We start from the raw sequence: 27,839 nt of genomic DNA, 5'->3' as shown, positions 1-27,839 counted from the left end.
TGGAATTGCTATATAATTATTATGACTCAAAAAATATGAGAAAATTTGGTTGTTGAAGGCATAGCAACTACCCTCACAAATAGGCACATAAGCATGTTGTTTCTTAAGTACCCTTTTCATTTTTCCTAGTTTACTAAGATAAAGTGCTTAAACAGATGTTACGTTAATTTCTCAAAATACAGTTAATGTCCTTCAAAGTATCTATTGGTTTGATATTGCAAGCTGTATACTCCCAGATTCAGGTGAAAAGAAAGATGACAAAAACTGCCTGTTCTTGTGCTCTGTATCACTTCATCACAATTCACCTCAGAATGTCTGTAACTGCCAATACCTGACAAAAGTAAAAGCTATCTGCTGCGTGACTTTGGAGCATTCCCAGACCTATTTAAAATTCAAGATAAATTAAGGTTAGCTCGCAAATTATATGTACCTTTTCATAGTCACTAGAAAGTGCTTGTTATTTCTTTCACTTAGATCTTACAATAAAATCTGAAATCTGACCTTTCTTCTACAATAGAACATCACTGCCAGCTTTCCATTCCACATCTTTAACTCCTTCTAAATAATCTTACCAACAGCAGGTCCTGTACTGCAGCATATAAACCAATTCACATAAAAACCTAATAGAAAAGTTCGGGCTTTTTCAGACTGCTTCAATTAACTTCTGAGTTCAGCAGAATACCATCTTTTACAGGCACTTATATACATATTTTAAGATAACTTCAGTATTGTGCAATTCACTTATCAAGAAAGCTCTAAAATATTGTGAAATTTGAGCATGTTTTTAAATTCAGACTAAGGATGTGCCTTTCCTTTTTACTTAGAATTTCATTACACATCAGATGGAGTGAAAATTATTCAAAATATTTAGATATGCCTTTAAAAAACAAAGGAAAAGACATTATAAATTAGGATTTACATTGACCTGCAGCTAGTAATTTTATAGCTAATCCTGCAAAAGACTTGCTATTTGACCTTGGGTAAGTGACTAAACTGTCTCTATTTTCTTTTTAATACATGAAACAAAGATCATTGTTAAGGTGCTGTCTCCCTTTGTTCGTCAGAGAAAGTCCATTTGTATTAATGAATTAATATGCAAAATAAAAGTAAACATGCTAGATGATTCATACTGTAGCAACTCCCACTTTAAAAGTCCATCATTTTCTTCTACATTTTTTTTGCTGATCAAAAACTTCTATAAGTTAAAATTAATTCTCACAGCTCTTTGAAATAGAGATGTAAAAAGGAGCAGGAAGATCAAAATGAAAAACTATGGAGCTGTCATTAGTCTTCCCTCAGCTCTAATTTGCAATTCCAACAAATCAATTCAGTTGCCTTTATTAGCTTCTGCTAATAGGGAATGCATTCAACTTTCTATTTACAAATATTCATAAAATACAAGCCTTGGGGATCTGAAAAGCACTTTTGTACACAAAAATTGAAGTAAAAGTTCCAAAAATTCTGTGGAATTTACCCTGCATAATGTTTTGGCTTATACATCTACATAATTCATCTGGCTACCACAGATGGTTTGAATTCTCAAGATGACAAAGACATTAGTCTTGTTCACTGGCAGAAAACAAGAACAGAAACTTGCAGTATAAATATTGTTAGCTAGTTTGAAACTAATGTATATACAAGCTACTGATATGCACATATAAGCTACTAAGTAGGATATTAAAGTACTATTTGCATTTTCACTTACAAAGACTTTTATAATGCTTCACCAACGTGCTCAACTTGTGCCAAACATGGAAGCCTTTAAAGCACTCACCTCTATTGATTATGATCTATATAGAGTCACTTACTTCAGACAACTGGTTCCATACCTGCCTTGATTCATGTAAAAATTAGATGAAGTAGCTATATGGCTGAAAAAGGTACTACCTAATATGTATAAACATCAAGTAAACCAATGAAGTCATTTACAGTTGGCAGCATTTTCTTCATACGTTTAAGGAAAATGCTGGGTGAAAAGCCAATTTTAAAGTGATGCTTTGTAGACAAAGACTGACAAATGGGAGAAGAAAGTATGCTCTAAACAGACATCAGTGTGTTAATCTTATTCTTTTTAAAAATAAGTCAAAATTTGTATCTCAGTGCCTCTTCTAAGAGCACCACTTTTAGCACAGATGCAGTACTTATCTCACGTTTCAATGTTAGGTATTATAAACAAACTGAGACTGCGTATCACACAGAGAAATGGGATCTTCTTGGGGGAAAAAAAAAGGGTTTTAACATTAATTTATATGAATAACTAATGGAATCCTGTTTGTTATTGCAAATATATATTACCTTTGCATGATCAATGCGAACAGAAAGCTCCTTAGATGCAAATCCACCAAAAATCAGGCTATGGATGGCTCCTATCCTTGCACAAGCCAGCATACAGTATATTGTCTGTGGAATCATGGGCATGTAGATGACCACACGATCTCCTTTCTTCACACCATGTCTGACCATGACATCAGCTAACTTGGAGACCTATACTGACAAAATATTCACAACATATTAAAAGTTTTTCCAGATATTCTGCTGCCCCATAAAAAACAACTTTCACACAATCAACAGACATAGAACATGAAGGAGAGAAGCCAATATGATACAGAAAGTAGATAACAATTTAATCCAGGTTCAATAAATTTAGGATAATTTCCTTTCTAAAAAAACCCAGTGCAATACATGTCTTTTTTTAAAAAATGAGAAGGGACTGAAGCTAATTATTTTACACATTAGATCAAAAAAAAAAAATAGTAGCAATGTTTTGCAAAATTTTAAATGTCACTCTAGCCATTCTTTCTTTTATCCAAGCAACTGTTTATATTTCTCAATTTTAGCTTTTAAGAATGGATGTAAACAGAGAATTTCATAACACTTTCTGTCCTAGCCAGCTAAGTTTGAATCACAAATCGGTATGCAGACATACTAACTCTGCCAGAGTGTTGCAAATTTCTCAGAATCCAAGACAAGAAATCCTATCCCCTGAATCAAATATTAATACAAATTCCAAGAAATACATTTAGACCTAAGAAATCATTTTTCCTCACACTTTCAGATTTTCATTTTTGGTATGCAGAAGCCTGAAAACATACTGTGCATGGCAAGAAAGGACTGGAACTCAAAAAATGTGATAGATCAGGAGCAATGTCAGCCATCTGTATCGCCATGAAAAAATATTTATTACCTCAACAGTAATAGTATTCCATCACAAAACTAGTATTGAATATTTCATTAGTACCCCAGGGTGGACAATGTACCACACGGTAAGTTGTTAGAGTAAGCATGGGAGCCTATGACAAGCGCTGCACACTTGTTCCAGCCTGCTCGTTGCAGCATGGAAATGCGGCATCTTCTGAAGAAAACCACTTTACTAATTCCCCGAGAGCAATTGAATGGAGTCAGCTGCCAGAGGTTTCTCAAATTCCAGGGGCTGATAGTTGTGTAACACTCAGTACCTAAACCTGCTCACTGCCTTTAAATTTCTTCAATTAGATGTCAATATGTAGAGGTGCATATGTAACGTATATGTATATGTCAATATGTAGAGGTAAAACTACATGTAACGGTGCACAAAAGATAGGCTAATAGGTTAATAGGAAAAACTGCAGACTAAGAAGAAACAAAGCAGAGGAAACAAATCTACTAGGAAACAGGATGCAACTAGAATTATCCCAGGAAGTCGTAAACTTGCATACTCCATAAGCATGGTTCCACACCAGTCAGATGTAACAAGAACAGTTTTGCTTGTAATTGTTTCACATTAGCGGTAAGGCTAAGAAGTTAAATCCTCTAGGAAGTTCTTGGAGTACCTGAAGACACATAAACCTAAGTTCAGAACAAAGGTGTTGCTTTGTCTTACGGGGGAACTCTTCTGACTCACAAGAATAAACTGTTTTTTAAGAGGCTGCCATTCCCTAGAAAAAAATACAATAAACATAGGAAGTTTAAACGTTCCACTCTTTCACTGTTGGTGTAACACTCACATATGAATTCCTCACATTTTACCTATACTGCATTACTCCTTATTTATTCATTATATACCACAGCTAAGGTTTGAAGTAAAATTTAGTCTCGTGAAAGACACTTTTTCTTCGAGTACAATCCAATCGGAGAGAAAAGAAAGGGGAGACAAACTCGTGAGAGAAACAGGGAGATGTTGCCTGTAGAACAGAAAATACCCAAGCTTCTGAAGCAGTTAGAGACATTTCAGTGTACTGGCAGATAATGCAAGCAATGGGAGCAGCCAGGGGCAATAACACATTGTGAAAGCAGGACAGGAGGGAAGAACCCTCTCTTTCAAAGATGAGCTACTCAGGAGGGTAGATTTTCTTGTAAATGTTTTACTTTTATTTATATTGTTCATCTTTTTTCCCCTCTATTTAAAGAGCTACCTTACTGCAGTTTAATACTTCAAAATTCTGATACTACTGTTACTTTCCAAGACTTGTAGTTATCAGGCTCTTTCTTTCATGGTCATATTCAAGAAAGCTTGGGCCAATTCTATGCAGTCCTAGCAGCCTATCTGATGCATGTACTGAAGAAGATAATACAGCATTACTCACTGCCTCTGTTCAGTGAGAACGTATGTTCAGACTTTCAGCAACCTGAGACAGTAACATCCAGAAGCTGCAGATGCATCTGACCTGTGTTTGCATTAAATATGCAGTTCATCTACAACCATACTATGCACGTTTCTAAACTTCTGTCTGAGGATTTATGAAAATAGAAACATAGGAGCCCCATGAATGGATGCTTGCATCAGAAGATAACAGCAGAGCCTCCATTTTTAATAAATATTGCATAAATTCTCAGTTATTTTCAGCCGCAAAAGAGAACATGTTTATAAGGCAAAACCATCACCAAACTGAAAACTCACACAAACTAAGGTACTTATATGACTTATTTGTAACAGACCTTTTATATTAAATGTTCCACTTAATTCTAGATCTATTAAGACCTATCAATACTCCATGGAGCAATATACACTATCAAAACCCAACAAAAATCACCAAGGCCTGGACATGTACACAACTAGAATTTATTGCCGTACCACCAGCACTCAGTTGCTTCTAGATAGGACTGGTGAAAGTAATTCTAAGGAAGGATAACAAACCTACTTCCAAAGGTAAAATCCTTTTCTGTGCTTCCCACTGTGAACATTAAAATTGGCAAACTCATTACATCACAGAGCTAATATCAACTTATCTCAAAGAAATGATAAAACTAACCCCTATCTTTGCTGCTTCTGAGACTCTCAAGCAGGGTGTTGACAGAAAGGCCAGAGGTGATGAAAGCAATATTTAATGAGTAATGTTATAGTCAGTCTTAGTGTGGATAGTAGACAATAAGTAGTTAAACACAATGTATATTATCATTCATTATTATTATTTTATAATTATTACTGATCACAAAACCCACAATGTTTGCCTGCTAAAGGAAAAAGGCATTATTAAAACATCAACAGATATCTTTTACCTATAGGAAAGGTAGGAAGGGGCTCTTTACCAGGGAGGGCAATGACAGGACGAGGGGCAATGGTTTTTAAGCTGAAAGAGGGGAGACTTAGACCAGATACTAGGAAGATATTTTTTACTGTGAGGGTGGTGAGGCACTGGAACAGGTTGCCCAGAGAAGTCGTAGATGCCTCATCCCTGGAGGTGCTAAAGCTGGGTTGGATGGGGCTTTGAGCAACCTAGTGGAATGTGGCCCTGCCCATGGCATAGTGGAACTCAAACCAAACCCAAACCAGTCTATGATTCTATGATAATTAGTAATTTTGTAATAGAAGACTCTCAGTGCCTGTATACAAGCTATATAACTTTGGTATCTTGCTGGCAGAGGGAAACAGTGGATGTACTTCATTAATTTTTATATGGATAAAATGTACTTAAAGCAGAATATATACATAGCATTTTGCAGAGAGGACTCACACGTCTTCCATGTAAATTCACTAATCATTTGCCTGCACTTACCTTCCCCACCCTAGAGAGTCTAATGTCACCAAAGACATAACCCAATACAATACATACGTATCTAGGATTTTCCTTGTGTCCTTTCCCTCATCCTTCTAACAACCAGGGGAGCATTTGGAATACATAATATATAATAAAACACTGTCTCTATCTGCACCTATTTGGAAGACTAGAAAACATCATAAAGCAGGTTTACAGTGCCATTAAGATTGATGTGGAAACCCTGAAACATCCAAGCAATCAATCTTTCAAAAAAGGGAGGGAGCAAGAGTGAGTAGTGTTATTTCATTAAATTGTTAAGAGCCACGAAACCTTCCACTTTTGTACATTGTGTCGTCATTTACAGTTTACATTAAGACAGTGTACTTCATCACTCCGTATTTTGCAGTTGCTATTTTTCTACCAGCATGCTATTTCTATGCTATTCTTCAAGTCAAAGATTGCTCTATCACTTTTAATATATTTGACACTTCACTAATAAAATCACTTGAGACCAAGTGATATAATAAGAAACTCAAGTAGGCTTTCAGCTTTGAAAATCTGGGCTTAAATTACACTGCTATCAAGTGCAAGCCACCAGGGAGCACGGCTTTATTTTCACCTAGGTACCAAACAAATGCTACATCTACGTTTGCAGGCCAGGTTTGGAGACATACTGCAGTTCTGAATTAAATCACCTGGCTGTCCCCATAGTTACAAAAAGCAGGTTTGGTCCCTGCCAAAAGAATTCTTCTTAAAAGATACTAAAACAGAAATTCTATTCCAAATGCTCAAAAGAGGAATTTCAAACCTTCCTGGCTTGAACAATGCCTGGGTCTCATCAGTGTCAAGTTCTTCAATGCAAGCTGAACACAAAAGGATTCTTCAAATACTAAGAGCTCCTAAAACACCTGAAGTGCATCTCATGACGTTAAGAAGAGTCATATCACATATGCAAAGCATAAAGAACAAAGAAAGACCACTAGATACAAAACAATCTGGATGATTCCTCAGCCATATACAGGAGATATGAGCAGAACAAGACACACGCACACATAAACCCAAAACTGACAAGGGTTAAGACAGCTATTTTGGAAGATGTTTTATAGCATTGGCCATTACAGACAAAAATCTTCCTGCAGAATAAATTACATCCTAGCCCATGGTTGATAATCTGAAGCCCTTCCTTTACATCTATATTTATGTAACATTCAATGCTTTCAGAGGCTTGCGGTGTGTGCTGGTTTTACTAATCTCATCACGTTACTGCACACAGAAATTATTTATTACAGCACAATATGTTAACTGTGCATTGTTATTTAAAAGAATCACAGAGAGAAATCACACTGCTTCTGTCTACATGATCTGTCAAGCACTAACAACTGCAAATAATATGCCTCAAATTCTTGTGATTTCCTCTAGCAAGTAAGACGTTCTAGAGAATACACTCAGTGATGTAAACAGAAGGTTTTTTTTCACCCACTTAACAACTTTTGCCTTAACTTGAAAATGGCAGTATTTTCCAACACTATCAGAAAACTTGTTTTTAAATTAACAGAAGCCATTGCTCCTTATTTCTTCTGGATATTTCCCAAATACGACACAGATGTAGTAACAGTCGCAGCAGAATATGTGTCTCACCTGTCTTTTCCTGCCATTTCATTACCAGAATTAGAGAATCTCCCAAGGCATACTCAAAACTTTCACCCATATCTCCATTTCACTGGCTTCACCCAACACTGTAATGCTCACTCAAAGACCTATAGCCCGCATCAGTAGGAAAAAAGTCCAGTCAGTACATTCTGGAAGATAGTTGTGTCTTAAATTTGTCAAATTCCTACCTCTCTCGATTTGGAATTTTTCACCTGTAACAACATATAATTAACACACTTAAAAAGCAACTGTATGCACTTCAGCTGTAAAACTTCACTTTAACTAATTCTCAAGACTTTCCAAGTGTAAAGACAGTATAGTTGCACAGAACATCAACATGAACAGATCTTGCTATTATTACATCAATAAAAATTTGATGGAATTGTCCTGCAATCCTCATATTCGAGTTCTGCTGAAACAGTTTCCCAGAGGCCAGGCACTAAACATCCACAAGCTTCCAATATTTCTTTCTACTATTTATAGTTTAGTGGTGCTTAACTTCAAAATTGCAGCATCACTGCAGCTCTTAGATCTGAACAGCATTATAACAAGTAAAAAAGGATGGGGATAATTTGAAAACAACAGGCTTCCTGAGTACATAGCTCAAGCTATCCCACCCTCCCTAAGAGCCTCATTATCTTCAACCAAGTAACTATGTAATTTTTAGATCCTTACCAGGAGTTTGATCCTGGAACAAATGATTCAACCTGCTACAAAACTCTGCATCTTCCCATCCTGTAATCCACAGTTATCCTACACAACTTCTGGTAAATCCGTCTATAACCTCACACATTGTCAGGCTATTTTAAATTGGGAACTCTGGAAAGAAGGCAAAAGGCTTCTTTCCCCACCAGAAGGTTCATCAACTTTGGTCATAGGTTTGATCTGCACTCATACTGATTTATAATGAAACATGCAGAGCATTGAAAATCTATTTCAAAATAGCAGGATAGAACACTTCAAGCTTAAATTGAGCAGACTGAGAACAGAGTGACAAGAAGTGATTGAGGGCTGAGCCAAACGCCATCATCCACACTCTACAGTGGATCGGGAGGTATTTTCTCAAAGTCTCCCCTAGCCCCTAAAAGATCTATGCCACAAAATACAGCAGCCCATATATTTCCCATTTTCAACAAATCTCTTTGTGAATACCTTCATTATGAGGCATCCAATAGTTACCAGGTAAACCAAATTAAATTTATCCCTCAGAATTGACAGCTTCTAGAGATGAGATAATAATCTCAAATCCTGTCTTCCACTTATATTCCATTTTTATGAAGGAAAAGACCAAATGGTAGAGAATTCAAAAACAGTATTTAGATAGGACTCAGCTACAAACAAGACCGTAATGAACTTCTGAATGAGTTCTGCCACATAGCCCCACAAAACTTAAACCAATTCTTTCATTTGTTTTGGTAATGCTGTTGTGAGAGGAAATGTGGAGGAAAGCACGTGTGCATCAACTAGTAAAAGTTTCTCATTCTGCACAAATCTACCACATCCTAAAACAACTGAAATACTTATAGAGAATGCAGATGCACAAACTTAGAAAACTTAATACAAACATCAAGCTTATAAGCAACACAAAGGCAACCTTTGAAGTGCTTTTCACAGGAAACTGGAATCATAGAATCATGGAATAGTTTGGGTTGGAAGGGACCTTAAAGATCACCCAGTTCCAACCCCCCTGCCATGGGCACGGACATTCCACTAGAACAGGCTGGTCAGAGAGATAATTTACATTAAAGTGTTGTGTTATTTATTAAAATTAAAAATCATGTATTTTTATATGTATATAGATGTATAAACTGAATTTATATATACATAAATTTTTGTGCATATGTTATGTTTATATTATTTTTATATATGGAATGTGACAAAAATGTATATATAAAATTATAATATTATATATAGCATATTCTATATTTATAGATAAATATAGAATAAACCAGAATAAATATATATTATATATACCGTATAACATAAATAACTATAACTATAACTATAAATATAAATATAAATATAAATATAAATATAAATATATAAATAAAAAGAGGTAGGCCCTTTTCTTAAAACACTGAAGCTGGTCATTCTAGCTCCAATATACTGTATGGGAATTTCTAAGTTCTTTTTTAAACTTGTAAATCAACAGAAAACCGGTGAAGAGTAAATGTTTTCTAAATTTGATATTGAAAGATAAAGTGCAGCACAGGTTTATCATTTTTTGTTGCTGTATGACTTCTCTTTCCTATAACAGTGGAACAAAACCCTCAAAAACTGAGTTACTGTATTGTGAATCTCATTTTGCATTTTAAAACCACAGGGTCACATTACTGCAGACACTGCATGCACGTCTCATGTACAGTGAATGTGTTCCATTCAATATAATGCTTCTTGCACACTGAAATACATTAAGGAAGAATAAGAGTCTGACTCCAGCACATTTTTGCACTCAATGTTAAAGTTGCTACATATAACTGAAAGAAAAAAGCCAGGTGAACAGAGGAGCAGGGTGAGGGTAAACCGCCAGCTGACAGCCGTGAGAATGGAGAACCTTGAAAAGTGCAGACTGCAAATACCCATGGTGGCAACATCCCACAGTCAGGCACTGAATAAATCCAAATGGTCTGATGCAGAACGGGGTATTCATGCCTCCAGGTAGTGCTAAGCTGCCTCAGCTGATGGGGCAGTCAAAATCCACAGACCTTCAAACAGAAAACTCATGCAGGGTAGTACTCACAGTACAGCCTAAAACAGGCAGGCTCTTTTTAGATCAGCTCTTTTAAGAGGTCCTACATGTTAAATATCATTTAGTTTTATTTTCAGTTTTGTGCAGCAATAGCCAAGGTACACATCTTCATTTCTACAGGAACAGCGCTTTTTGTTCATCATAGCAATCAAAGACACTTGACTAATACTTTACCTTTAAATATGAAACAAGAACTGTTGGGGAGGAGGGCAGAAATCCAATAGAGAGAAGTTCAACATGTAACCAACTAGGAAAAAAATTACTAAATTGCAGAAGAAAAAGAGGAACTAGAGGAAGATCAAAATCTCTTAGATGCAGTATAATTGGGTACTGGTAGGGAAGCTCATAAATCAGTACTGACCTCAGCAAAAGGAATAAACTAACAAGGTGGATCATTTCTGCCTCTCTAGTAGCTACCTGCCATGCAACATTTACCACCCATTTTCAACAAAAAAGTTATTCTCAAACATACCTGCTCAAGAAGTTCCTTATATGTTATTTTCTCTTTGGTATTTGTTACAGGACTGTCATAAATAATGGCAATTTGGTCTCCTCGTCCATTCTCAACATGACGATCTACAGCATTGTAACAGATATTCAGTTCTCCACCTACAAACCTAAAAAAGAAGTTACAATTCCGTAACAGCCAGCCTTCCAAACTAATAACTCTATTTGTAAATCATTTTATTTTTAAAAAATTAGAACATTCAATCAAAACATAGCTCATAAAACATTACACTCAGTTCAGGAAGTCATTTTTTATTCTGCAACCTCACAATCTACTGAAAAAGCTAAATAAGCCTGTTAGTGAAAAAGTGAAAGTAAAGTACTATACCTTAATTGACTTAACTAACAACCTGCTAAACTTGGTCTTGATTTAACTTACTTCTCATCAATCATTCTGATTTTTATAGCTAAAAGTTTCACAGAAAAAGCATACATTCACATAAAACAATCTAACACGATGAAAATATGTTATCACACTATTTCATATTGGCGTGCACACATATCTTTTCTAAGAAGAACAAGTTCAAGACTAAAAATATTCTTATCCATCCCTTGGTAATAACATTTAAGCATACAAGCATCTGTATCTAAATGCAACTGACCCCAACAGTTAAAAAATCTTATAAATTCATAATGTATTTGACATGACCATGTTTTACATTAGTGACTCAAAAGCCCCTGCAAAGTGATGTGACTCATTCTCTTCAACAGCCAGACATCAACAGAAAATTCTCATCTTCTAATTAAAGAAAAACACTTCAAAATCAAAATTCATTTTTATTGTCATTTTACACAGAAAAAAAGAAAATTCAAATGCATCATAATCCTCAAGTAAGAAAATTCAGATGGTACAAGATACAAAGATGACACTAGTAACTAACAGATGACACAGAATCTAAAAATTAAAGTTCACTCTACACAATGTTCTTTGCGTTTGTTTTCCTACCTGCACCTATCTTTTTAAAGCAAAAAGAAGAGCAACACACAGTAAAAACAAACTTGACAGTTTCCCAAAGTTCTATGGGGATACTCACTATGGTAATGTATTGTTATAATGTAACTAAAATAAAAACAGATGGCCTATAGTAACCCACTCGTTCTTCACCTAGCCTGTCTAATAAAAGACTGCTCTAAATTAGGATATTTTCTGTATTATTCATATATCCATACACACAGATGTCACAGGATAGTCTTTATCATCCCAGAATGGCAAATATTACAGCAAAACCAGTTAGGATGTTTAGGATGCAGCAATCTTTTATCGTGACTCCTTCACATTGCCATAAACAAGGAGAAAGTGTTGGACCAGGAAAGTTACAAAAACATTCTGTACTACAAACCAATTCCCATAAAAGAAGAACTGTATGAACAATATAGGACTGGGAGTAGTTTTATGTAATATAATATAGAGAAACTCTGTATTTCTGTCATAAAAGTTGTGCAGGACTCAGGTAACCCATTGATTTTTTATAAAATCACTGTAGGAGGATATGAACAAGGGAATAAGGGAGCACGGTACCTGGGTTGCTAGTCATAACCACTTAAGAATGGTAAAAACATGAGAAAATATCAGAGCTTGGACCATTCTAAAGGTACATGTCACAACACCGTCACATAAAGTTTTAACAATTGCTTGTGAACAAGATGTGATAAAGGCTGGGAAAAAAAAAAAAAAAAAAAAAAAAAAAAAACCAAGACTTCCTGGACAGTGTAATGAGAGCACTGCTAAGCTGTTCAGGAGAGACACTCTTACAGGATCAGAGATGCACCTACCATGACCACGACTGCAAGACTTTCGTTTCTCTATTGTCACTCAAGCACATACTCAAATCCCTTATTCTGGCTGTCAAATAAAATTATCCTGGCTTGGAAAAGCTGCCCTGTGCCGCTTCAAACTTCTGGTGATTCAGAGATTCCCAAGGAGATGAATATCTGCAAAGAACTTGGGTTTGCTTGAATCAGATTTAGTTGGAAACAAACTGGTACGAAACCAGGATCCAGTCTTGAAATAGGGACATAAAAGAGATGCTCTTATTTTAAAGAGGTCTATAATTGGAAAGAAAATATTCCAATAGGCTGCAGAAAGATCATAAGTGAATCTGCAAGATGTTTGTAAGAGCTGCCAGCAAATCTTGCCATAATAAGCAGGGCTGTAAAATGCTAACTTGTTGCTAACCAAACAATTGTCTCAATGCTGCTCAGCAAAAGAATCCAAGACTGAAGAACCTTTTTTAGGTTCCTAATGCTGAGAAATGAAAAACATTCCACAAATGGAGCAGATGAAGAGTAAAAAAAAAATTAAGAGAGTATACAGTGACAATTCTAATACATAAAAGACACTGGATTCAGTTCACTAGCAGTCTCTTTGAAGAGCTCATTTACTGTCCACTGGTACTACGGTGGAAAAAAATATGACAGGGTTCTTCCTGTCAAAAATCACAGCAGAATTCGAAACTGGTTATAATATCAAAAAAACCCTGCTTCACAGCAACGTTTTAAACCAATATTCTGACAGTATCTATCTATCCTTTTGATAAGTCTTTTTTCTCACACATCCACAAAAGCAGCAGCCTTTGGCAATGCACATCACGCATAACCTAAATCTAACAAGGCACCTCTTTAAGAATTTGAATGTGGTTACTCACATGAGGGCCCCCTTGAGCCTCTTTAAAGCTGCCTACAGCAGTCACCTGGGCATTATTGCCTCTTCATGACCAGGGCTTAACACCTCCCACCACACCAAGGTCTTGCAGAGTTTCTGTTGCTTCACAAACAGGAATGTTAAGTAATATGCACTTACTTCCTTAATCAGGCTTCCAAATTACTACTCCTATTAGTGAAAGGAGTAGAAACAAAAGTGCTGATCTCCTGCTCATGATCTACTCTTGGCAAATCAGGTATTCCACAGCGGAACTCCCTTTATATACAGCTTAACATCTACCATCTATAGAATGGAATTTTTTTTTACTGCGTTCAGTATTTTTAGAATATGATAACAGCCTATCAGCTAGTATTGAAATAAGTATAGCAGAAAAGAAGGCAACACATAGTTATGTCTTAATTCACTTCGCTCAAATATTCAAAAATTATGCTTTAATTTCCAACAACATATGCTATCTTAAAAATTAAAGTAGCTGTATTCAGAGACAATTTTTAGTCTCCATTTAGCAGCTTGGAGGCAAAGATAATTAAGAATACAAAAAAAGAAAGAAAGTAAAGGCTCTGATTAAAGCTGGCATATATGCAAAAGAAAAAAACTACATAAAAATTATTTTGCACCATAACTGCAAAAAAAGCTAAAATCCTTTTATGCCATGCAAGGCACACACACTTCTCCAAGCCAGGTTCCCATCAATTAATAGGATTTTTTTTATTATTATTTTTCTAGATGAAGTGAGAACAGAAGCTGAATAAAGTGTTAGACAAAACCACAATACTGGATATTTTGAGATATTATGTTAATTGATACAGTCACAGTTTTTAAAAGCGCAAGCGACATTTGAACATCAATCTGTGCAATACTGCTAACGTTTAAAGGAGATTTTTATATTGCACTTACGTCTTAGAATCAGAGAAAACTCAAAACTTGCAAAATTACCCTCTGCCTATAAATTAGGAAAAATTGTTCCCACATTCCTAAAGAAATACTTGCTTTAACCAAATAAACCGCTCAAGTGTTCCATTATCTTTAGCATTAAAAAGATTTTTCTATCTAACATCTAAAATCTATATCTCGCTTGTTGCAATTTAAGACTTCTGGTCATGACTTCTTCAAAGCCAACTCAAAGAATAGTTTTGCCCTCAAATCAGTAGCCAAACTACATGTTTTAAAACTTAGGTCTCCTTTCTGACTTCTACACCAAACTATTTCAATTCCTTCATATTTTTCTTGACCAATTATGTTTTTTCACTCTTGTCATTGTTTCTGATGTGGGCAAAACCAGATGATGTTTTGTGCCATACCAGCCACTGATGCAGGTTAGAACAGTCAATGGTACCCAGGATTATTGCTTCAACAGAACAGCCAAGGAATGGTGACACTGATGACACACATTTTGGAAATCATTTTGCATCCCACTGACATATTATTGGTATTTCCAATGGCAAAGGCTAAAGAGAAAGCACTTGGACATGCTGCATGTTTCTTTCATGCTTTTATAGTATTTAGAGAGGACAAACTGGTATTTGCCTTATAGCTACATTTTAAATACTTTAACCATCTTCTTCAACTTCTTCAAGTGAAGTAAATGACACTGGAAAATATATGAGAAGTATCTGTTTCTGTAAGTCTCAGGTTTGGCAACCAAAACCAAAGATACTGAAAATAATGGATATATATTAATTGACCTAATAATATATCTCTGAAACTAGCTGAAACATTCTCTGAAATTCTAGCTCAAGAAGCACATATATGAACTTCTTAACACTATTTTTAAGGTCTCCATGAACTGCTTCCTAGGTAACCACTGAACCAGAACCACACCTCTACCCTGTTAGACCATTAAGCTATGCTTTTGTTGGAAGCTTGGCCTCTTCATCTGTTCTGCCCTCCTTGTTTTGGCTTCAGCATGTCCTTTTATCCTCTCCCTTATATTCAGTCTTCTCCTCAAATAATTTATCTAGCTGTTGTCCTGCTGAGCACACTGAATGCTGGTAACAATCTGTGACTTCAGAAGCATTAGACTACTACACTAGTATCACTATTACCCATTAACATGAAATTAATTAAAAAAAGAAAGAAAATTGCATGTTGAACATCAAGACACTAAAGAGGGTTACACAAATTTGAACTGCTTTACTTTTTATTACCCACAACAGAGCAACAGAATGTTGACGTGCAAACAATAGTTAGGGCCTGACGTTGAGTCTGCAGAGACTTGTATCTTCGTACAATCCCACCCCGTAACAGACTGGCTGAGGTTGGAAGGGACCTCCAGAAAGCACCTGGTAAAACCTCCTTCCTCAAGCAGGGACACTTGGAGCCAGTACATCAGCACCAGAACCTTTTTATACCTTTTGAATATCTCCAAGGATGGAGGTCTTACAACCAGCTCTGTGCCCGTACTTGGTCACCCTCACAGTAGAAGCGTTTCCTGATGTTTGGAGGGAATCTCCTGTGTTTCAGTTTGTGCTCAGTGTCTCTTGTCCCATCACTGAGCAACACTAAAAAGAGCATGGCTCCATCTTCTGTACATCCTTCCTTCAGGTATTTATACACATTAATGAGATTGTTTCAGTTTCTGGCCATCTGCATCCACAGAGGGAGAAAGATGCAAATGAGACATGAAGCCAGAAAAGACCCCTGATAAGTCTGACTTCAGCCAATGAAACTTCATCCAGTTCTCTCTGATGTAAGATCAAATAACTTCCATCTGAGAAGTCTCAATGCTTTACAAAGTCCTAAACACATTACTCTCAGCAAGGAAGCTTAGCATGCTCGGCAAATCAAACCACATTTGTTTGACAGAATCTGATTGCAAAATCTTGCTCACACATTTTCTCACAAATGTGTATATTCTCATTCCTCAGTTCTTAAAAAGTAACAATTGTATTGACGTCTTCATTATTATGTTCAGGAACGTCAAAGCCAGTGAGCTTTACTGGTCCCCAATCATGCAGGCAACCCTACTTGCCCTTTATTAATAGCACCATGACCCAGAAATCAAGGTGAGTGGACCACAGATCTCCCTATCCATCCATTTCAGGACTTCTATTACCTGGCGCTGCTGACTTGAAGAGATTTACCCTGTCTGAGCATTGTTTAACATTCAGCTTAAGGTATACGAAGAATTTTCTCTACTAGAGGCACCAAGTAATAATATCAGACATCAAAAAGAAAGCAAGTTCTGTACCTCCTCATTCACGCATATTTGAGAGTGATTAATATTTTTAATTCTATTTTGAGAACAATTAGTATTTTCAAATTAAAATAATACCAGGAAAATATAAAAATGGCAAAGAACATCAATGCACCAAAGATGACCCTCATCCTGCACTGCCTTTTTTATACTACATCAGCTTCTCCTTGATTAAACATCAATGATTAGAGGTGATATTGTTAAAAACAAAATTTTAACAGGCAAATCATCTCCAAGAAAGCACTGAAAATCCTATTCGGTAATTTATAAGAAGGCTGTGATGTTCTCTCCTAGGGCAGTTTGCTATTCACCACATGGAGCTACATACATTACCATGTGAATACTTTTGCCAACCATCATCTTAACAACACCCTCTAAATTAGGACCTGCTCAGATAGTTTCTAAAATTAAACAGTCCTGAAAGCTGCTCTTTCTGTGTTTTCATACATGTACCTTCTCTTGCACCTGATGCCCAGTTTCCTGGCTCACAGCTGCTCTTCCTAAGCCAGACCCAAAATAGGTCACATTGGGAACATTTGAGCACACACGCTCACATCACCCAGACACACAGACTCACACGTGCATACGCCAAGCATGTCGCAGTGTACAGAGCTTCTCTCTCACCCCAACATACTCATCCCCCACACTCTTTGGGGACGAGCGGCTAGAAAGCTGCCTGGCAGAGAAGAATCTAGGGGTGTTGGTTGACAGCTGGCTGAATATGAGTCAGTAGTGTGCCCAAGTGGGCAAGAAAGCCAATGGCATCTTGGCCCGTATAAGAAACAGCGTGGCAAGCAGGACCAGGGAAACGATCATGCGGCATCGGTTGAGGCCACACCTCAAATACTGAGTTCAGTTCTGGGCCCCTAACTACAAGAAAGACAGAGAGATCCTGGAGTGTGTCCAGAGAAGAGCAACGAAGCCGGTGAAGGGTCTGAAGAACAAGCCCTATGAGGAGTGGCTGAGGGAACTGGGGTTGTTTAGTCAAGGGAAGGAAAGGGAAGGGGAAGGGAAGGCTGAGGAGAGACCTTATCACTGTCTACAACTACCTGAAAGGAGGTTGTAGAAAGATGTGTGTTGGTCTCTTCTCCCAAGTGACAAACCATAGGATGAGAAGGAACTGCCTCGAGTTGCACCAAGGGAGGTTCAGATTAGACATTAGGGAAAATTTCTTCACCCAAAGGGTTACTGGGCGCTGCAACAGGCTGCCCAGGGAGGTGGTTGAGTCACCATCCCTCGAGGTATTTAAAAGATGGGTAGACGAAGTACTTAGAGATATGATTTAGTAGTGGACAGGTATGGTTGGACTTGAGAACCTCAAAGGTCTTTTCCAACCTAGCGATTCTATGATTCTATGCTGCTTTTAATCATTAAGCTTAACTGAGTGTAATCATTAAACTCCTCTGTGCTCTGCAGCCAACTCTTTGACCACCCCAAACGTCAGCTGGAATAACTGTGCCAACCGCTTGGCCCCTGCCCCCTGGCTGCTGGGCAAGCAGCGTCCCCTAGTACTGATACTGAAAATGCCAACAAATAAAACTCTCTAAGACTCACTTTGGAGTTTTAGAAAGCAAGCATCCTTTTATGAGGCCTCGGCAACACGCAGGAGTTATCTCCATTGATCAGGTGCAGCGAGACAGGAGCTGGGACAGAATAGATTTCACATTGCCATGCAAATGGATAAATTTTCCCAGAAAACTTTTGTGTATTCTATTAATTTCAAGGATTAATTTTAATGTTATTGTGAACTTTGCAATAGTCTAAACTCTTGCTGATATAGAGCTTTGGAGGCAGCTCTGCCTGACCTTGCACTGAGCCGGGCAGAGGCTGCAGACAGAGGCACAGCTGCTCAGCGCGGGTCACGCTGAACACCAGACGTTCTCATCTCCAAAGAATGAACAGCGTGTCGGAAAACACTAACTTTCAGAGAGTTACTCAGACGAAGCTTCCCTCTGCCTTATCTTACATCCAAACACCCCCCTCTCTGCCCCAGCCACTCCTGCCCACCCCCATCCCCCCCCGCACTCACCAGCCGCCGCTGCCCTTCTCCAGGGCCTGGACCCAGGGTTTGTCCCACCGTATCTGCTCGGAGGCCGCTCCCCATAGCTTCTCCGGCTCGGACACGGAGGACCTAAACACCTCCTCGTAGCGGCCGAGCGGCCGGGGGGCGGCAGGCGGACAGGGGCCGGTGCGTAGGCGCCGCCAGGCACCACCCCGCGCCCCGCCGAGCCTCGGCAGCGCCCACGGCCTCGCCAGCAGCCACATCGCTCGCCGCCTTCACAGCACGGACGCCCACGGCCTTCGCAAAGGCTCCGAACGCCCTCGGGCGGCCCCGCGCTCCCCCCGCCTCCGGCAGCCACGGAGACGGGGAGGCGGTCCGAGCGGGGCGGGGAGAGCGTCGCTGGGGGGGCGGTGCTGGTGTGAGAAGGGACACTGGTGCTGGTCAGGCATCAGTTTGGAAAATAATGATGGAATCACCAGGTTGGAAAGGACCTCTTAGAGCATCAAGCCCAACCATTCCTATCTGCCACTAAACCACGTCCCTGAGCACCTCGTCTACCCATCTGCTAAACACCTCCAGGGACGGGGACTCCACTCCCTGGGCAGCCTCTGCCAGTGCCCAATGACCCTCCCTGGGCAGCCTCTGCCAGTGCCCAATGACCCTCGCTGTGAAAAATTTCTTCCTGATATCCAGTCTGAACCTCCCCTGGCACAGCTCAAGGCCATTCCCCCTTGTCCTGTCCTCTGTCACTTGGGAGAAGAGGCCAGCTCCCTCCTCTCCACAACCTCCTTTCAGGTAGTTGTAGAGAGTAATTAAGGTCTCCCCTCAGCCTCCTCTTCTCCAGGCTAAACAACCCCAGCTCTCTCAGCTGCTCCTTGTAAGACTTGTTCTCCAGCCCCCTCACCAGCTTCATTGCTCTTCTCTGGACACACTCCAGAACCTCAACATCCTTCTTGTGATGAGTGGCCCAGAACTGAACACAGGATTTGAGGTGCAGTCTCACCAGTGCCGAGTACAGGGGCAGAATCACCTCCCTGGACCTGGTGGTCACACCGTTTCTGATACAAGCCAAGATGCCCTCGGCCTTCGTGGCCACCTGGGCACACTGCTGGCTCATGTTCAGTTGGCTGTTGACCAACACCCAGATCCTTCTCCTCCAGGCATATTTTTAGCCACTTTTCCCCTAGTCTGTAGCACTGCACAGGTTTGTTGTGTCCCAAGTGCAGGACCCGGCGTTTGGCCTTGTTAAACCTCATGCCATTGGCTTCAGCTCATCAGTCCCAGCTCATCGATCCAGCCTTGCTTTGTGCAGCCTTGTTTTGGGAAAACTTCCCTGGGATAAAGCAAGCCGCGCTGTTTCTAGCAGGAAATTGCATCATAAAATCATAGAATCATAGAATAATTCGTGTTGGAAGGGATGTTAAAGATCAACCAGTTCCAACTCCCCTGCCATAGCCAGGGACATCCCACTAGATCAAGCTGCTCAAGGCCCCATCTGACCTTACCTTGAACACCTCCAAGGATGGGGCATCCACAGCTTCCCTGGGCAAGCTGTGCAATGCCTCACTGTGGGAGCAACATCAAGTGTATGGAGGATTACTTGGGACTAAGGTAAAGCATGTGATACAATATATGGAATATTTGAAAGTGGAATATTTCGATTTAAGCTAATCATAGAATCACCAGGCTGGAAAGGACCCACTGGATCATCGAGTCCAACCATTCCCAACATCCCCTTAAACCATGTCCCCAAGCACTTCATCAACCCATTCCTTAAACACCTCCAGGGAAGGTGGCTCGACCCCCTCCCTGGGCAGCCTGTTTCAGTGCCCAATGACTCTTTCTGTGAAGAATTTTTTTCTGATATCCAGCCTGAACCTCCCCTGGCGGAGCTTCAGGCCATTCCCCCTAATTTGTCTAAGCACTTGTGGGTTTTGAAAGTTAGACAGAATGTCACTCTCATAGAAGGTTTCTTTACAAAGGTGTTTTCTACACCTTGTTTGTTCCTTGAAAAAGATAGTGCCTTGTGAGGAATGATTTATGCTAAACAAATGTCTCTTCTTTTTCTGTAGTCACCTGTGTTTGTAATTCTTACTAATCTGAAAGGCAAGGTCAAGTAGAGTTTGAGTCAGCACAAATTAATGAGATTTTTGACCATTGTAAAGTTTCATAACTTTAGACCTTGGAAAGTAATAAAATATGTATACAATTTCTGGGAAAGTTTATACATATGCATGTAAGTGGGAAATATATTCTGTAGCCAACACTTGTCTTGTTGCACATGATTGGTGGAGATCACTCCCGCATGGTGCCCTGGCTTGATAAAAGTTTTATTTGCCGACATTTTCAGTATCACATGAATCTGGTACTAAGCATATTAGAATAAACATTATTAAAAAGACGAGTTGTTCCGAGCTCAACACACAGGATGATGCATCTGGAATGTGTGAGAACGCCAGAAGTGAATTGGAGATATGGCTGAAAACAGTCGAGAGAGTGTGGAATAGACAAAACCAAAACCATCCTGTTTGTCTGAAGGTTGGAAAATCAAGGAACTGTATAAAGATCTGCCTGAAGAGAAGCCAAAGAAACAGTAGCAATACTTTCTTAATGTGACTTCTGTATGTCGTGCTGATTAAAAAGATATGCTTAAAGAATACTGCGAGGTCTGCGTCTCCATCATTGCCGCTCCTCACTACCCTCATAGTGAAGAAATTCCACCTTATGTCTAGTTTAAATCTGCCCCTCTCCAGTATATACCCATTGCCCTTAGTCTTAGAACAAGCCTGCTCCTTTTTCCAGCAGTCTTCCATCGTTCCTGGTGAATCTTTTGTTTTGCACAGCTTGTCATGTATTTAGAAACCCTTCCTGAGTCCCACTGGTGACATTGTCACACACAGGTCAACTAAGACATTCACCAGCTTCAACATCGTTATTTTGTCCCTCATTAAATTGTTTTAGTGCTAGAATAAGCCCATCCATAACAACTCTCTCAGGAAATTCTTCTTGCATTCATGTTATAAAATACGTCCTACAGCTAAGGAGAGCTCTACGATGTGTTTTATATTCATGGTTAATTTAGGCATCTTGTTACCTGGCTCCTGTTAAATTAGCATTGAAACAAAGGAATGTACACTCAATAACCAAAGTGGTTACTAAGTTGGTATTCTTTTTATACAGCGCTGGAGGAGCACCGGGATTTGTCTTCAGAGTGCTTCTCCCCAACAGTGTTTTCAGAGAACTTTATATACACAGAGGTGTCTTCATATTTATAATTTTTCCATGAAATGACAAGCACACCTTATTCCTGGAACCTCATTGCATATACAGTGGGGGTAAGGGAGTGTAAAGTTAATCCCATCCAGAGACATTAAAGCTTGGCCATACCTGAGCAGTTAATCTTAACAGTGGGGGCAACACGAAGATAACTGTCCTTATAGTTATCTTAGTCATTAATCTTGTTTTAACATCTTGCAGTTGACATTCCATCTCACCATTTACAAATCACCATTTCAGTGTAATAAGAACGTAACATATTGCATCATGGGTAAAGGAATAAGAATATCATAGAATGGTTTGGGTTGGAAGGGACCTTAAAGCCCATCCAGTTCCAACCTCCCTGCCATGCACAGGAATACCTCCCACCAGACCAGGCAGCTCATAGCCTCAGCTGACCTGGCCTTGAACACCTCCAGGGATGGGTCATCCATGACTTCTCTGGATAATCTATTCCAGTGCCTCACCATCCTCACAGTAACAAATTTCTTCTTAAGATCTAATCTGAATCTCTCAGTTTACTGTACTCAGCACAGTACTTTAACATGTGAATCACAGAATCACCAGGTTGGAAAGGACCCACTGGATCATTGAGTCCAACTATTCCTAACACTCCCTTAAAGCATGTCCCTAAGCACTTCATCAACCCGTTCCTTAAACACCTCCGGGGAAGGTGACTCGACCACCTCCCTGGGCAGCCTGTTCCAGCGAAATCAGCTTCTTAGCCTGACTGAAAAAAAAGAGAGGTGGAGGATTTGGCTTATAGAGTTCAAGTTCATCAGAACTTTTAGGTCACCTTCAAAATCACTAATAGTCTCTCAGCACAAAAACTGGTTGCTGCTTCTGAGGCAAATGTAATTAGCTCGCAGAGTTTCCTATGGCTTGCAGAAGCCCTTAGCTCTGTGAACTACCTGTCCTGCACTGTGCTGCAGTTCACCTCTCTCCCTCCTCCCTGTCAGTGCCACAATAGCACATAGCCTTAAGAAGCATAATGTAATTTCCAAAATGGCCAAGTTAAAAATCAGAGACTTATTTCTAAAAATAAGTTAAATACCCCCAAAACCTAAAACACCTGAAGGACTAAGTGGACACCTTATGGAAACTTCCCTATGATTTTGTTACATTTGAGCATATTGCTTTCTCACATACTTTCTCCACTGTAAAAGGATAATAGAGTCCACTAGTCAAAATTTAAGAATTAGATATGTTTAAGTAAAGAGAGAACCTTGCAGAGACTGTAAACACTGTGATACCGTGACGGATCAGAACTCAGATGCCATTGCTGGTTGCCTGGTAGTATTGCATGCGTTGTACAAATGTGCCTGAAGAACACAACTTCCCAGTCAGGTCACACGGAGTTGATCTTACCATTTTAAAAATATTCCCAGAATTGCATCTGTTATTTCCTGCCTTTATGATGGCTAGGCTAATTTTGACTTAAAAGAAACATTCTGACTGAAAATTCTTATGCAAACATAATGAATATGTTTTGGTGCCTGCTCAGAAATCAGCATATGCAGCCTTAGACTGGAGGGTGTTCACAACCCCACTGTGAATCCAGTGCAACAGCTATCTAATTGAGGTGTGTGACTGGTGGACTTAATGAGAAGCATCAATTGCCTCAGCCCAATTTGTGAAACCCATTCCCCTCCAGCAACTGGATGCAGCCAACCTCTAGTGATAGCAACCTATTTCTGAGCTGGAACACCACCTCCCTTTTCTCTATTGGGGATTAAACTGTCGAGGCCACGCTAGCTAAAATATTTAAGTATGTGTGTTCTGCAACAAGTTAGTTGTAGGCACTAACACTGAAAGAAATATCCTGGTATATAAATACTTAATAGGTCATGTCTGGTAGTGCCTAATATTTCTTGTGTGATGCTAACCATTTTCCCACTCTGACCATAGTATGTTTTTAATATGAAGGTATAACCATCTGGCAAAGGAATCATCATTGCAACAGTAAACACTCTGGTATTAATTTTCAGTATAAATCCTACTAGAAATTATACACCCGAGATGCAGAGGATACACATTAACTTAATCAGAACATGAAATGCATTAAATTCCTGGTTTAGCTTATATCCTAGTATCTGTTTCCTGAAGGAATGTTTGTAATGAGTAACTGTGGAACGTACTTCATTAATTAAACTACTCGCAGCCCGTAGTGATAGCTAAAAGGGTAAAGAGGGGATTGCTAGTTCTCCCAATTGCATGCTGGTAATTTAAGGTTCACTTACAAATGTTGTTACAGGAGATTTCTGAACTGATGCATTTTCCATCTAAGGATTTTTTTCTTTTTTGCAAAACTTTATGATCCTGAAATTCACATTCAACAAAGAATTTTCAAATAATGTCAAGTGATGTGTAGCAATTTACCTTGTTGCTGTAAACATCATTGAAAAAAAGAAGTATGCTTCTAGGCATAGATCTAGCAAAAAAACAAACTGTGAAACATGTCCTGAGCATTTCTACAACTGCAAAATAATTTATCTGAATCTCTTCTTTTGTTTAAAAAAGCATCTTTTCTGCAAATGTGTCCTTTAGTCCAGGCATGCATGTTTGGAGATACATGTATGTTGAAAAAAGATTAGCAGAAAAATATTATAAACATCATCTCCTGTATACAAAATGCTCTTATTGTCCTAATGCACAAGACTTCCAGACCTTAGTAATCCAAATTTTATTTAGAGCACAAAGTAAAACTGTAGTTAAAAAAACAGTTCATATGTTAAATCACGTTGCTGTTGTTCTATACTACCTTTTGCCCAACTCTTAGACTGCACCTATCCTAATAAACTGCCAGTCTTACACGAGTTTCACAGTCCTGCATACCACTGATGTCTAAAAAATAGAGAAGCAGTCACAGTTTTCTACAATATGCAGTAGTCTGCATAGTTAAGCTCAAGTCAAAATAAACTTTTCCATTTTCCTGATAGGTGATAAAAGTAGCAGTGTAAACCAGTACCTTCTAAGAAACATAAGTAGATAAAATTATTCTTCCAGTTTCCTACCCAGTGTTAGAATATTACACATACCACAGTTTTACTTGGAATCCACTAAAATTCTTGTAGAGAATTAATAAAGAAATACATTAATACTTGAAAAAATATGTATTTGGATAGAACTTTTCAAGTAGATAGTTTGACTGTTTTTAGTAAATACAAAAGGTGTCGTGGTTTGTTCTGCCGTAGTGTGATCTGGTCATAGGAGAAAACAAAACAAAACAGTACAAGCAAACAAAACCAAAATTAACAAAAAAAAACCCCACAGAAATATCTATACTCTTCACTCTTCTTTGTTTGACTGCTGCCTTCCAGCCTAAAGATGCTTTCATGTCAGAAGTGTTTTTATTTTTTGCAGCAATCAGAGTAGTCATGCAGTGCTGAAATCAATGTGTCCATCCATAGTGGATCACACTTCTGTCCACTGAAGAGCTGGGAACTCCTGACCTTCTGTTTATTTTTGTCTTCTGGAAACGAGTGTGTGTAGTGTGCTGGAAGACAAATGATGAAAACTTAAAAAAAATTGCTAAAATATCTGTATCTGCAGGCAGAAGCCACTTTTTACAGACTTCTGGAAAGTGCTGAAGTGAAAATCTGACTCAGTCCAGGTGAGAGTGAGTTAGAGATCCTCTGGGATGAAAATGCTATTTTAGTATCAATTCTCACTGATTTTATGATTTGATTCTTCCCCAAAGAGGTCTTAAATTTCAGGACAATCTGCATTTTATCCATATTTTTCCAGATATAAGTTCTGTTTCAGAAAGCTTCTCGGGCATATGCTTAGCTTGATTCATATAAGTAATCTTACTCACATGAGACACTGCTATATCTGAGTCAAATAGTCAGACAGCTTTCATAAAATTCTGCTGGGCAATAAATTTTTACATTTTAAGTTCTAAAAGTAGTTTGAAAATGTGAGAAACAAAACCAAACAGATAACTGAGATTTCTTATTTTAAAAAAAAAAAAAAAACACTAAAAAAAGTAAAACACCACCAAACAAATCAAGCATATCACAGTGAAATAGTTTCATGGAAAATCAAAATGCTTTTCAGTATTTAGGCATGCTTGAGAAAAAGAGACCATGGTAAATTCCATGGAGAATGATAAGTAGAATTTTATCTTCTGCTTTGCATTTCTGCTGTGCAGATTTAACGTACAAACTTGAGGATGTAATTTTATAAAGACTATCATTGAACTTTGATTTTTAGGTAGTTGATGTCCCTGAGCTACCCAGCTTCCTGAAATTGCAAATTATCAAGTATTTGTCTCTACAATAGTAAAATCTGCTGGTTTATCCAAAGCTATTCCCATTTCTTTTATGTACCTCTACCACCGTTTTCCAGATCACTGCATCAGAACCATCACAGACACAAGCACTGTTATAACAAAACAGTCAACATTCAATATATATTGTTTGAAGGGGACAAAAGGACTTCATGCACTGGAATTCTTGTTGATGTTCCTTTCGAACTTAATAACAAAAATCACCATGGATTTTGCAACTTTTACTTAACCCAGAAAGTTGTCTTTCTCACAGAACTACCAAAAAAGCCCTCAATCTAAGCTCTAATGTCACTAATGGCATAAAAATAATTTACATTTTCCTATTATGTCAATATTTCTTATCAGCAAAACTTTCTCAAATGTAGAATACAGCCCAAGAAATAAGCAGAAGTAAGCCAGTACTGTGGGAATTCTATGCTTAAGAATTGCAATGGCTCTAAGTCCTATTTTCAGCCTTCCTTGCCTAAGATAAAACAGGAAAACTGATTTTTCCTAGAATATCTGGACTTCCCTGGATGTAAGGTACAGAGATTCTGTCTCCTGTTTTGGAAGGATTGTGGAGGCTGTGGGGGATATGGCTTATATGTAGCTAAAGTGGGGGGGGAAGACATATGCTTGAGATTTTCAAAACAATGACTAAAATCTTGTACTGAGCTGTTTTCACGGTCAAAGCTTGGCATTTTGCACGAGAGATCTAGGTGCATGAGGAGTGCAGAACTTGCATTATTGGTTGAGCTGAAGATGCCTAGGATGCTCCTAGGAGCAGAGTTAATTGGCATAGATTTAGTATTTATCTTGCTACCTGTTATATCCCTCTGGAAGAATCTAACAAATCATATTGCAAGGGCAGCAAACTTGCCTAGGAACCTGGCCCATAGCAAATTATGGCTCAACATATTAGCATATACTGAAGAGCCGCTTTTTGCATAACTGACATTTGCTTAGTCTGCTCCTTTTCTGGTTATCTTCCAAAGTTTCATTCTTGCAATCCCATTCTCAACACTCGCTGGATTTTATTCTTGTGACATATTTCATCATCCTTATTCTACTATGTTCACTGCATGACAAGAAAACCTTTCGAACACTGCGGCAGTGCACTGGATTAGTCCAGCTGCAGAATTATCTTCCAATCAAACCAGAAATTTACACCTAAATTGACAAAGTGCCAAGTCAATAACATATTTCATTACAGCTGTCATTTATTAATATGTACTGTGTTTTTAAGAATACAAGTTCATCCAGAGCCATACAACAAATAATTCTGTGAATTTCTTGAATGATCCCAGTTTCGAGCAGCTAAGACTGGTGAAGAATGGATGAAATTTCACAGCAGCTTAGGGAAGAAATTGTAGCTGTCGCTCAGCTTGCCCCAAATAACATAAGTAATAATCTCTGGATATAGTTTTTCTATAGCTCATCTTGCAAATTACCATGTCACAGGATTCTGGAAGAATCTAAATAAGAAAAACAGGCATTAATTCAGGCCCAGGAATTATTATAAGCAGCAGAAAAATTCTTGCTGGTAAGCTAGCAGCAAAATCATATGTCCAAA

At 38.6% G+C, this 27,839-nt stretch overlaps 1 protein-coding gene across 6 annotated transcripts in view; it reads right to left on the bottom strand.

Moving 5' to 3' along the window:
- The window catches only part of ACSS3 (acyl-CoA synthetase short chain family member 3), a 136,532-nt gene that overhangs the window by 68,536 nt on the left and 40,157 nt on the right, over nucleotides 1-27,839 (bottom strand). For 2 of the 6 annotated variants that reach the window (XM_054080081.1, XM_054080094.1), the window contains exons 1-3: nucleotides 18,748-19,072; nucleotides 10,826-10,970; nucleotides 2,296-2,484 (exon numbers count right to left, since the gene is read on the bottom strand). In XM_054080081.1, the coding sequence (XP_053936056.1) occupies nucleotides 2,296-2,484; nucleotides 10,826-10,970; nucleotides 18,748-18,983 (570 nt within the window). In that variant the 5' untranslated portion in view covers nucleotides 18,984-19,072. Of the gene's footprint in view, nucleotides 1-2,295; nucleotides 2,490-10,825; nucleotides 10,971-18,747; nucleotides 19,073-27,839 lie in introns of those variants that run through there. The other 4 variants (XM_054080114.1, XM_054080105.1, XM_054080125.1 and 1 more) reach the window with 3 other exon arrangements.

The sequence above is a fragment of the Cuculus canorus genome, chromosome 1, assembly GCF_017976375.1.
Source record: "Cuculus canorus isolate bCucCan1 chromosome 1, bCucCan1.pri, whole genome shotgun sequence".
In the NCBI taxonomy this organism is placed as follows: Eukaryota; Metazoa; Chordata; class Aves; order Cuculiformes; family Cuculidae; genus Cuculus; species Cuculus canorus.
This window is presented reverse-complemented; position numbering and strand designations above follow the sequence as displayed.